The sequence below is a fragment of the Artemia franciscana genome, chromosome 1 (genome assembly GCF_032884065.1).
Source record: "Artemia franciscana chromosome 1, ASM3288406v1, whole genome shotgun sequence".
Classification (NCBI taxonomy): Eukaryota; Metazoa; Arthropoda; class Branchiopoda; order Anostraca; family Artemiidae; genus Artemia; species Artemia franciscana.
In genome coordinates this window covers 24,531,632-24,545,148 of record NC_088863.1, presented here as the reverse complement: position 1 = coordinate 24,545,148, position 13,517 = coordinate 24,531,632, and the positions used below count along the sequence as shown (strand labels likewise).

The following is a 13,517-nucleotide window of genomic DNA, read 5'->3' as shown; positions in this document are numbered from 1 at the left end:
GTAAGGGGTTGACATAAAATAATTCAGGAAAAAAAAAAAAAATTAGGAAGTGAATTCTTGGAATAAATAAGTTCTTCTTTTTTGCTTTTTTGAGGTTTTAGGAACAACTTAGATGTTCCAACTTTAAAGAATCAACATGAGTTACATACATTGAGAAAACTACTCATATGTTTAATAATAATCATTAAAAATTAGGTAAGCATGCTAAAGCATCATAAGCCTTGCATATTATTTTCTATTGTGCTCCATTTTATATACAACCTTTTTATTTTGTTTATATTTATATATATATATATATATATATATATATATATATATATATATATATATATATATATATATATACTAGCTGTTGGGGTGGCGCTTCGCGCCACCCCAACACCTAGTTGGTGGGGGCACTTCGCGCCCCCCCAAGCCCCCCCGCGCGCGTAAGTCGTTACGCGCCATATTAGTTACGCGCCATTGTAGTTGTGTCCCTATGTCCCACCTGTGAATATAAATAGATATATATATATATATATATATATATATATATATATATATATATATATATATATATATATATATATATATATATATATATGTTTTTAACTACGTAAAACTTGCGAATATACAACATTCTTTGCTGTCCCATTGTCTGTGCATATAAATAGATTGTCAGGTTTACCGACTCTTGAACATGCAACATATAATGGTCCATGGGAAAACAATCCGTATTCAGATCTATACCTCATGATTCTAATGATTGCCCTTGAGCTTTGTTGATGGTGATTGCTAATCGACCATTCCCTGAGTCGCCATCGTCATTTATATATCCCCCTGTGCACCCCGGCGTCCCCTTTGTAGTTATTATTAATATTTTTTTAGTTTTCTTTTTCTCTTATTTTTCAGTTTTTTCCTTTTTTTTAGTTTTTTCTTTTTTAGTTTTTAGTTTTTTTTTTGTTTTTTACCTTTTTTTAGTTTTTTTAGTTTTTTTAGTTTTTTACCTTTTTTAGTTTTTTTATTAGTTTTTAGTTTTTTTTTAGTTTTTGCCTTTTTTTAGTTTTTTCAGTTTTTTTTAGTTTTTAGTTTTTTACCTTTTTTTAGTTTTTTTTAGTTTTTTAGCTTTTTTAGTTTTTTTTCTTTTTAGTTTTTTTTGTAGTTTTTACCTTTTTTAGTTTTTTTTCTTCTTTTGTATTAGTGTGAAATAATTCAGACGTCATATGCGGACAAACACGACGTCACTCGACAGACAGACAGACAGACATAACCCACAAACAACTTATTTTTATATATATTTATTCATATTTTTTTAGTTTTCTTTTTCTCTTTTATTTTTCAGTCTTTTCCTTTTTTTAGTTTTTTTCTTTTTTAGTTTTTAGTTTTTTTTTTTAGTTTTTTTACCTTTTTTTAGTTTTTTTAGTTTTTTTAGTTTTTTAGATTTTTTAGTTTTTTTATTAGTTTTTAGTTTTTTTTGTAGTTTTTGCCTTTTTTTAGTTTTTTCAGTTTTTTTTAGTTTTTAGTTTTTTACCTTTTTTTAGTTTTTTTTAGTTTTTTAGCTTTTTTAGTTTTTTTTTCTTTTTAGTTTTTTTTGTAGTTTTTACCTTTTTTAGTTTTTTTTCTTATTTTGTATTAGTGTGAAATAATTCAGACGTCATATGCGGACAAACATGACGTCACCTGATCCATCCACAGATCCACACACAGACAACTTATTTTTATATATATAGATATATATATATATATATATATATATATATATATATATATATATATATATATATATATATATATATATATATATATATATATATATATATATATATATATATATATATATATATATATATATCAAATGCTATGGATCATCAGATAGGTAAACTTGTACATAAATTAAAAATAAAAAAGTTCAAAGTACCAAAGGCATTTCTTGGATACTAATTCACATCACCGAATATGAATACATGAATTTAAATATTTCTAAGTTTTTTTCTGTAAATTCTTCAAAAACTACTTGAAAATCTTTCACTGTCAATCGACATAATTGCTCAACTATTTAATCTATCCTGATTCATTGTCGATCTCAGATAGATTTTTATTAGTTTTAGCCTAGAAAGTGATCTCTCTCGATAAGCAATGCTTACTGGAATTGTTAATAATATTCTGAGAGCAAAAAACAAATTTGGAAATGCTATTGCTCTACATTATCCGACAAAAAATTAAACATTTTAAACAGATTTTCAAAAATTCTGAAGGAAAAAGAGATTTCAAAGCCGCTGTTTCTTCATCTAATATTTTTGTATCATAATTATCCACTGTCCCTAAAAACAATTTGCTTTCAATTTCGATTTTTTTCTTCTGTTCATTTTGATGGTAACGTGGGGTCTTTCCAGTGCGTCGCTCGATTGGGCCTAATCACTCCAAGCGCCCTTTACCCGGCATTGTCCTCGAATTAGGGCCTAACTTTTCTTGCCTCATTACCTCGGATTCCCTTAAAATACTAATTTGTGCGTATCAAGTTTGGTTTCACTGTTCTGTGTAACTTCTGTTTCTTGTAGGTTTCATTCCTTCGTTCAGATTAATTCTTATTTTCTTTTATATTGGATACCTTGGCTTCTTTCCAGATATATATCTATTATTTTACATACCCTGGGAGAACCCACTATTTGTGACTCCGGTATGGTAGCTGCTTGCCTGCCCCCAAGCTGGATTTGTTCGCCTTGTTTCTCTTTAAACTTTTATCAATTGAAACCACTAAAGATAAATCAAAAGTGATATTTTCCAGGCCTTGCAGTTGTTTTTAAGGCTGGGAGGCCATTTTAACGCTATGTTTCAACTTAGCATCAATTGTAGACTACCAGGTAAGCTTCATAAGATGCATCAGCCAAAATATACTTGTATTGCATAATAGATTCACTTTAAATAGTGAACACCCCGGAAACGTAAACAGCATGTTTAATAGTATTTTAAATGGGACGAAAAAAAGAAACCACCTCATTTGTGTTACTCTCATTTTCGTTAGCGTGCAGTTAATTTGTCTACCCCAGTTTCTAGTTGTTTGAAATTGCATGATAGTAATACATTAGTTCTATTTAATTCACTACAATAAACATAATGAGGCTTTCATTACTATAAAATTACCCAATTTAAAAACATTAACAACGACCATACCCGAATAAAAAGTAGGACATGGAGGGTTACAGAGAGGAACTACATGCCCCAGAACTGGACCAGGAGAAGCCTCCTTGTATAAAACACTTGGGATAAGCAAACTTATCTTAACCTTCATGTGGTAGAAAATAAACACTGTTTTGTGTTAAGCAGCCCTTGATATAGCAAATAGAAGGGCCAAAAGCTTCGTAAAGCAACAGTTATTTCACCTCGCTAAGTATTAGTAATTTTTTCTTTTTTGTTCGGCCTCCTCCAAGTAATTACTGTCGGCGTCAAGCACATCCGATCGCGCTCCAAAATTTAGCAATATCTTAGCGCCTTAAGAGGCTTCACTCTAAAAAATAATTTGTTTCATGTAAAGATGAAATAATTGTCAAATGCTGCAAACTACTCACTGCTTCAACCATTAATTTAAGAATATGGCATATCTCAAAGCCTTATCGGTACCAATACCTGCGGAGATCAAAAAAACATATCAGTTGCCTAAATTGACTGATTGTGAGCGTAACTTTAACTCCGTGAACTCATCTCCGTTCAATTTTATCCCTTTAACTCAACCCTCGGCAACTCAAAACATATTCAAAACAGCCCCCGTTTAAATTAATTCCCGCTAAATCCGATCCCCATTCAACTCAACCCCACGCAATTCCCCCCCCCATGCGACCCAATTCCATTTAATTCAACCTCCATTCAAGTCAGGCCCCTGCAACTAAAGCCCCGTTTGTAGGTGTAACTGGTTACACACTAATTTATTCTAAGTTAGGTTGAATTGAATGAGGACTGAGATAAATGGGGTTGAGTTAAATGATGGTTGAATTGCATGGTATTGCGTTAAATGAGGGCAAAGATGAATGAGGTTGAGCAACATGCGGGTTGAGATACACAAGGGTTGACTTGAAAAATGAGGCTGAGCTACATGGGGGTTTAGAATGATGTACAAGGGTTGAGTTGAATGAAGTTTAGTTGCACAGAGGCTGAATTACATGGGGGTTGAGATAACAAATATCAGGTTGAATAGGGTTGAGTTGAACTAGGTTTGGCTACATGGGAACCATTGACTGGTATATGAGACAATATCCTAACCCAGTTATGAAGGAAGAAAGCTTCAACTGAATTATATATTTTCTACGTTTCTGTTGTGTTCTAAATTAAAAATTCCTCGCGATGACAGCAAGAAGCTTAAGCGATTAAGTTGAAGATTAGCGGCATCACTGAAAATTTCAAACTAATTTACTGCTCTTGCGCAAAGCCCTGGCTTAAGAATCATTGTCCTGCGTAGCATCCCGTTTTGAATAAACATCACTGCTCAAAACTTTAAAACCTCAAGAAATAGACCGTTCTAATCATGCCCACATATACTCAATGTTTTTCAAGACCACTTCACTTCACCACTTGACACAAGTCCTCGTCATTAGACTACGAGATTTAGAGTTAAAATACTGACTTTCACCGACATCTCTCTCTCCTTTTACGGACAATCTCTTCCTTGGCCCTTCCCAAAAAAAGTTAGGAGCCAGATAGTTGTAACTGAGGCTAGAATCTTACCCCGTTATAAGGACTAGGGGGTAAAAAACCTGTTTGTACTAAATTTATTATCTATTCAAATAATGACTGATACGTTCCATTGCTACATAATTTTTTTTTTTTTACTTAGTTGATTAGCTTTCAGGATAGGTCAATTTTTTTTAGGTTATTTGTCATCTAATGCAGGAACTGGAATCAGTTCAAAAACGGGCAACCAGGATCATCCTGAGTAATAGAGATATTTCCTACCACGATCCCCTTGCAACCCTTGAACTCCAAAGTTTGGAACTCCGTTTAGGTGACCTTATCCTGAGGTTTGGCAAAATGCTGCTGTCTATCCCTGCTCATCATGACATTTTACCACCAGAAGCCCTGACAGTCAACCGTACGAGACAGAAGCTAAAACTTGTACCTGTGCGTGCTCGGATAAACCGGTACCAGAACTCTTTCGTCCCTTTTTTTACTTCAATATATAATTGTGCATAATAACATGTTTTGTATTTAAACATCAAATTAACCATTTTAGCTACGACTGTTGTTTAAATAAACCTTTCTCTCTCTCTCACCCTGACTTTTTTCAACTTGCTTTTTAATTGTTTTGCACGCGTATATGCATTTGACCTGCCTATTTTAGTGAATAAAGTGTATACTCAACTCACTAACATGCTAAGTTTTCAAAAAGCGACAATTGTGTAAAGTTTTACTTAAGCAGAAAAGTATATGAACCAACATTGACAAATTAACAGATAACAAAGGTTTATTGAATTGAGTTTCGACTTACTAAGATCACTCAAATTCTTGCTGCATAGTCTGTGATATTGCTCAGCCTGTTTTCATTTTGAGCTTCAACACTTTCATATAATCTCTATTCAACAAGATACCACTCTTTCTCAATAGTTAAACATCCTGAATGCTTATAACTTTTCTTCTCTGAAGAGTAAATAGAGCTATTTAGCATGGCAGTAAATATTTGTAAGACAAAGCATTAAAGGCAGGAAAAGTTTCAAGAAAGTCCATTTAATTTTTTTGCCTAAGAATTAATAAGCAATAAATCATTCCTTATCATTCAGTAAATCAGACTGTTTAAGGTTATGAAATGTTGATCCCTGGTAATAAAATAAGAATTTTATACTCATTTCCCTTTTTAACTGAAGGATAACGTTATAAAAAGCAAGATATAGGCTTATTTACTCGCACATTAGGGCAAACGCTCGCTTTCTGGACGAAAGTTCGTTAATTTTTTAAAATTTCGTTAATTCGTTCGTTAATTTTAATAGTTCGTTAATTTTTAATTTTTCGTTAATAGTTAATTTTTCGTTAATAGTTCGTTAATTTTTGTTCGTTAATTTAAGGTAGGTAAAATAAAAACAAATCTTAGTTGATATCAAGATTGTAGTGAAGCTGGAAGCATCAAAAAAAAGAAATAAAAAAAAAACTTTTAAGAAGCAAAATCAAAACTTGAAACGAACAGAAAATATCAAGTATATGAGATGGGTTGCCTCTCATCACTAGCTCGCTCTTACGCTAAAGTTTCTTTCTTTTTTTACTTTTAAAAGAGGCTATTACTCTAATTACATAGTCACTTAATTAAATTCTAATCAATTATTCTAATTAAATATTCTCATTAAAATTCAAAACCTGCCTTGATTCATAAACGTTCAGAAATTAAATAAAAAAACAAGTTTTTTTTAACTGTGTGTAAGGAGTAACATTAAAATTTAAAACGAACAGAAATTATTCCGTACACGAAAGGGGCTGACCCCTTCTCAGCGCCCCACTCTTTACGCTAAAGCTTATATTGTTTATAAAGTAGAGTTGTAAGAAAGAGTCAAACTTTCAAACAGTTCGTGGAAACGAACTGCAAGTATGGAGTGACCCGGCTCAATAGTAATCAAAACTAAACAACAGAATTTTGATACCAAAACATACATCAAAAGAATCAGATTTTATGCAGATTTAAATATATATGTTTTATCAAGTTTAGTCTTACCCATCAAAAGTTAAGATCCTGTGAAAATATGCCTTGTTTCCGAAAAAGAGGTAAACACACCCTAAAATTCATAGAATCTTAATAAAAATCACACCAGCAGATTCAGCGTATCAGAGAACCCTACTGTAGAGATTTCAAGGTTCAAAAATCTGAGCCGGGAGAGATCCGGCTCAATAGTAACTGAAACTCTAAAAAAGGAATTTTGATGCCAATAGTTACATCAAAATAATCGCATTTTAATGCTGATTTTAAATATATAAGTTTCATCAAGTTTAGTCTTACCCATCAGAAGTTAGGAGCCTGAGAAAATTTGCCGTATTTTAGAAAATAGGGGGAAAACACCCCTTAAAAGTCACAGAATCTTAATGAAAATCACACTGTCAGATTCAGCGTATCAGAGAACCCTAGAGTAGAAGTTTTAAGCTCCTATCGACAAAAATGTGAAAAATCGTATTTTTTGCCACAAGACAGATCAAGGATGCGTGTTTATTTGTTTTTTTTTTTTCAGGGGTGATCATATCGACCCAGTGGTCCTAGAATGTCGCGAGAGGGCTCATTCTAACGAAACTTCAAAGTTCTAATGCCCTTTTTAAGTGACCAAAAAAAATAAAGTCACTAGGCCCCTTCCCATGCTCAGTTTTTTCCCAAAGTCACCGGATCAAAATTCTGAGATAGCCATTTTATTCAGCATAGTCAAAAAACCGAAAAACTCTGTCTTTAGGGACGACGACTTGCTTCCCCAGAGTCCCCGTGAGAGGGGCTGCAAGTTACAAACTTTGACCAGTGTTTACACATAGTAATGGTTATTGGGAAGTGTACAGACACTTTTAGGGGGATTTTTTTGGCTGGGGGAGAATGGCTGAGGGGAGGGGTTTATGCGGGGGGAGCTTTCCATGGAGGAATTTGTCATGAGGGAAGAGAATTTCCATGAAGGGGGCGCAGGATTTTTTAGCTTTTTTAAAGAGAAATGAAAAAATAAATATGGAACAGTTTCTTCAACTGAAAGTAAGGAACAGCATTAAAACTTAAAACAAACAGAAATTATTACGCATGTGAGGGGTTCACCTCCTCCTAATACCTTGCTCTTTAATCTAAAGTAATTTTATTAATTTCAATTATTTATTCTACGGCTTTTGTGATTCAGGGATCATTCGTTAAGAATTGGGACACAATTTAAGCTTTAGTGTAAAGAGCGAGGTAATGACGAGGGGGCAAACCCCCTCATATACGTAATAAAAACGTACGAATTTAGAAGTTCGTTACGTTAGTTACGTATATTTTTATTAATAAAGATGTTCGTGAATTTAAAAATTCTAGTTGCCTTTTCAAGTAGCCAAAAAATTAAAGGGTAACTAGGCCTAATCCCCCGCTCTTTTTTGTCAAAATCGCCCAATTAAAACTATGAGACGGCCAAATAAATCAATTAATATGCAATTTCATTTTAATTATTCATGTACAGTGAGCCAAAATCAAAATCTGCATTAATTCTAAAACATTCATAAATTAAGTAAAATTTAAGTTATTTTAACTTAAAGCAAGGAGCGACAAATACTTGTGAATTTTGACTGAAGCAGAGTATTTTTCAAAAAATTAAAAAAAGAGATATTTCATGTTCCGCGAAAATATCTAAATATGCACCAATTCCCAGAGGTCGGCTTTTGAAATTTTGAAGTTCCCCTTGTGCGCTTACAAACCCCTGAACTGATTATTAAGCCTGCCCCAAGGGTTAATGAAGAACTGAGTCAGTAAAATAAACTAATAACACACACACATATATATATATATATATATATATATATATATATATATATATAAATATATATATATATATATATATATATATATATATATATATATATATATATATATATATATATATATATATATATATATATATATATTACCATGAATGTCCGAAATCTGGTTAATGCCGACAGTCACCGGTTTATGTCGAATATTTTCTCTTCTTGGGTTCAATTGGCATTGCGAGTCAGCTTTTTCAGTCTTATGGAAGCAATTGTGGTAAAAGTCAAAGTCGGGTTAGGTTAGTTTATGTTATATTTGATTAGGTTGAATTTGGTTATAAATATCAGAAATGAGTTAAAAACCTCAGCTAACAAAACCTAATCTTATCAAAAATAACCTGTCATCATCAAACAATGCATTAAATTGAAAAAGTTGACTGGCAGCGATGACTAGATCTAAGGAGGAAAAAAAGGTATTCCTTAAATTTACTGGTGAATGTCGACACTTACCAATTTCGGAAATTCACGGTAACATATATATACATATATATATATATATATATATATATATATATATATATATATATATATATATATATATATATATATATATATATATATATATTCCTATTTTCTTACATTCCTATTCTTATAACTTGCAATCCAAGCCAAACAGAAATAAATTCCTTCATACATATCTGCCCAGGTTTCTGGCCCAACAGAAGACTCAATAGTGCTAAAATATTTATTTTTATTGACATTACGACATCATTCTCAAAAAATAGTTTATTATTAAAGTTATTATTTTAATTTATATAATTTATATCAAAGTTATAGTTATTAATAATTGTTAAAATTATTAGTAAATAATTACTAATTATTAAAGCTACAGGAGCAGTACTTACATTCATGTAATTATGTAGTCTACATACATACTACATAATCACATACTACATACATACTACATACTATATATTACACAATCTACATAGTACAGGAGCAGTACTTACATTCATGTAATTATGTAGTCTGTAAAGATAGGCGTGTTGTTTAATGGGATGAAGAGAAATAGCTCTGTGCACTTCTTTTGACTTGAGCTTTTTCGTGAACGCCTCTCGACCGCTTGAGTTATGGTACATAATTAGCTGCATCTGTAATTGAAAAGAAACAATCAAGTACATGCAGACATTTTATAAACGACCGGGTTTAAAGCTTTGACGCTTCTAGGCCCGAGCGTTTTTGCCACTCCGTTTTTGCTATATTTTCGAGGAAATCCCGAAAATTAGAGGATAGTGGAAACGCTGAACAGAACGCAACTGATGAGCCAAAAAGTAATGAAAGCGATAGATGATAGAGAACTATCAGCTGCCAGTCTTGGAGACATCTGACAGTTTTTAAGTGGACACGGAATTCCTGTGTTGTTTTAAAATTACTTTTCTGTGAATAGGCGGCAAGACGACGGTTGCATTTGGCACTTGGATGATAAAGCACACCAGTGCAGGTTTTTCTATGAAAAAATCACTCGGTGATAATTTATTGCGCCCACTGGCATTGTGAGCCCCTAGGCCCGGGCCTAGTGGGGTAAACCCAGGCCTGATGCTATAAAATTAAAACAAGAAATACAAAACAAGAGAGGATAACTAGGAAACTTGTGAAGACAGTGAATACAAACTAGGTGGGATGTTTCGGCTATATATATACAACAGCCGTCATCAGTGAAATTACAATATAAAACAAATGAAAAGAAAACAAACTTACGCAAATCGCATCCATAAAAAATTTTTTTAACTAAAGTCACAACATAAATTTAAAAGAATCTAACGTTTCATGTTGTATTTCGCTTATGACGGTTGTTGCAGATATAGCCGAAGTATCCCCTTAGCTTGTATTCACTGTCTTCACAAATTTCTCATTATCTTCTCTTTTTTTGTATGATAGAAAGGAAGTGTGGCCTTCCTCTGTATTTATTAAAAGATGACGCTGGGTGCAATATTAAACAAAAAAACAAGATGAAAGATGTCAGCTTCAGAGGGAGGCGGAGGGATCAGAGCCACCCCGACACGCTGATTGACATGCTACATCCTCGTAGCAATACCCAGGAGCCTACCTCCAGCAGTTTTATTAGGGGGAATTTTTCTCTAAATTATTGGGGGGAGGAACTGTCCCCTTGCCCATACTTCCTCCGAAAAACACCACTGGCAATATCTTGAAAGGAGCCAGTCGTTTTTAGTCTTGTGGAATGTTCTTGAATTCGAAATATTCAACGCTAGATCCAATGGAAGCACAAAAAATAGAACCTGTGCATGGGATGGATTGTGAAACAACTAAAAAGGGAACTTTTCCGTCAAAAGACTACCACTACATTTTTGACTTGTAATTCCGTTAAAGCACTATGTTCTAGTTCTGCTAGTTCTGGATATAGTTTATCTGACAAATAAATAGACATAAATTTTTTATTCAAATAAAAAAGATTTACAAATAAAAAAATAAGATTTATGAAATTCTTAACCTGACCTAAAATTACACTCATTAGCGCATATACGAATATTCATCACGGTTAAGTAAGGAGTTAACAGAATGCAGCTACGAATGCGGCCGCGAATACGAATGCGGCCCTGTACTGGCCTATAAGTACCAGAGACAGTAAAATGAAACATGATTTTTTTTAAATGGTACAACGGAAAACTTGTACAGCCAAACACGTCTTAAAAATTAAGAAAACCGGGGAACCAAAATTTTAGCGAAAAAGACCTTCATATACAGTTCCGGAGCTTTAATACTAGCGGACGCCATTTAAAGATAAGGAAGGTGTGAAAAAAATCAGCCGAAAAGTGAACGTAAAAATATATCATCAAGGAGCTCAAGAGATAATATATTTCCTGATCGCTGTGGCAAAATACAACTATCACCACTAATAGGGAGTAGTCTAATCTAGGTGAAAAAGTAAATAGTTTCTGAACGACTAAAATTGTATGGACACAACTCTACAATTTTGCTACCAGAGAGGAATAAAAAAGAAATGTATGTATCATTGAATAGGATTATTATTTTTATTATCAAACATGTTTTAAGATTAAAACTTAAGATTATTAGTTAACTGATTTACCTACAAGAATCTCTTTTTACAAAAAAACCTATTATATTGTTTTGTTATTTTTATCCCTTGAATATTTCGACTTCAATTACAAAACAACAGAATCCTTATTTTTTCTAATTTCTTAAATATTGCTTTTATTACTTAATTTTTATTATGTAAAGCACAAATATTAAAAAAAAAAAATTTTCGCTTCAGACACTGGAAGAAAAAGTCTGATCAGATATGATGCATTCAAATATTATTCCAAACTGAAAGATCAACTATTTGTTTTATGGGTGAACCACCCGGTTTGGCATTAAATTAGTCTGGTGTTTAAACAGGAAAAGCCATGCAAAGTTATCGAACTAGTTTCTGCTCTTTTGTTCAACAGTTCAATGTGGCAACAATGGTGAAACTTAGCACAAAGCAAAAAACTTCGAAATCTTGAAACAAAAATCGTTAAAAAAAACTTGAATTTCAGATATGAATAGGCCTAAGATGGAGCCGTGGCGAAAAAATGTTTTACTTTGATGTCCTAAGTACTACAAGAAAAGTTTACGGGTGCCAAGTGTTAGTGGTGGTCCTTTAACATAAAAGTTTTCAGAGACGGATCATGACAACAAATCTACATTTTTACAGAAAATTTAATTTTTCTCACTGAAAACTGAAATTCTAGGGTAGTGTTCCCTTTCTGTATTTAGACAAATTTAAAAGGAAAGAAATAAAGAGTTGAGAAATAGGAGACAAAAAATGCTCCATTGTTCAGTCGGATCCCCCTCCCCAAATTTCTGAAACGAAATTTCCCGATCAAAAATCTATTTTGTTATTGACTGTTTAACTTCAATTCTAAAACAAACAGAGATAAATTAAACAGACTACTTTTGAAAGGTCTCGCAGAAAAGCAAGTTCTTTCAGCAAGACTTGCCGCAGATGAAGCTATTCATACAGTCATTTTTACAAGAGCTAGATTAATAATTGCACATTTAACCTTTCACCAATAAAATTTGGCCCTAGGCTGATGTTTCAAACTGTCCAAAAATAACTGACCCATAGGAAACTCGGCCCAATTAAAAGAAATCGGCAAAAGCCGAAGTTTAGAAGAAAACTTACCCATAGTTAATTAGCTGTCTAATTTTACATAGTCTCCCAGCATAGCTAAAAGCTATAAAAAAAAAAAAAACGTCCTTCGAGGCAATAAAAACCAAACACCGTTAAGATAGTCCATAACCAGTCGCCCGAAACTTAATTACCTTAATAGAGGACCCTTGGAAGTTTGATTGCACGGAGCGACAACATTCCATGATTATTTTTTTTCCAGAAGCGTTGAATCATGACCAAATAATACTTGTAAAACAAAATGGCGTTTCGCAATTTAGCAAAAGAGTCAAAGAACTCAATTGTTTCGCTGAAAGTTTATTCTGTGGTTGTATAGATCAAATGCCTTCCTGGCAAACAATGACTATGTTTGATCATACAATTCATATCACGGAGCGGTACATCCCACATCCGTATAAATCCAGATAAACTACAGGGTGTCCACAAAGTCCAACAAACTTAGAAGTTCCACAACAAGATTTAACAGCGGTAAAACAAACAACTGTCTTAACTAATTCTTGAGTTATGACTTAAAAAGAAGTTGTAGTACGATTTTTTTGTTTTTGATGTAAAATGTTCTTCAAGCGACAATCTCAATATATATCGACCATTCCAAAAGAAGAGACCAGATTTTCCATAGTAGGCCCTTTCTCCTTCCAACGCGAAATCATAGCAAACCCACTGGAGTATTCATGCGGACAAGTAAAGTTACAATGCAAATAAGAATGATGCTCTTTCAGGTTTTTTTAGTAGGATAAGTCCCATAGTGGATATTTGAAGGAGCTCTGGCTCCCAGACATCCAAGATTAACTATGAACAACAATCTTATTCAGCCGAAACAGAGGAACAGCCTGTCCGTTCCCCCATGAGACGGATACCAGGGCAGTTATTTTAAAGAAATGAAATAAAATCACCATTGTATAAATTCACACAGCAG

At 33.0% G+C, this 13,517-nt stretch overlaps 1 protein-coding gene across 1 annotated transcript in view; it reads right to left on the bottom strand.

The window, feature by feature from the left end:
- The window catches only part of LOC136027275 (chondroitin sulfate synthase 1-like), a 79,897-nt gene that overhangs the window by 39,013 nt on the left and 27,367 nt on the right, over positions 1-13,517 (bottom strand). Inside the window, exon 4 of the mRNA XM_065704359.1 lies at positions 9,420-9,560. Coding sequence (XP_065560431.1) covers positions 9,420-9,560 — 141 coding nt within the window. The remainder of the gene's footprint in view (positions 1-9,419; positions 9,561-13,517) is intronic.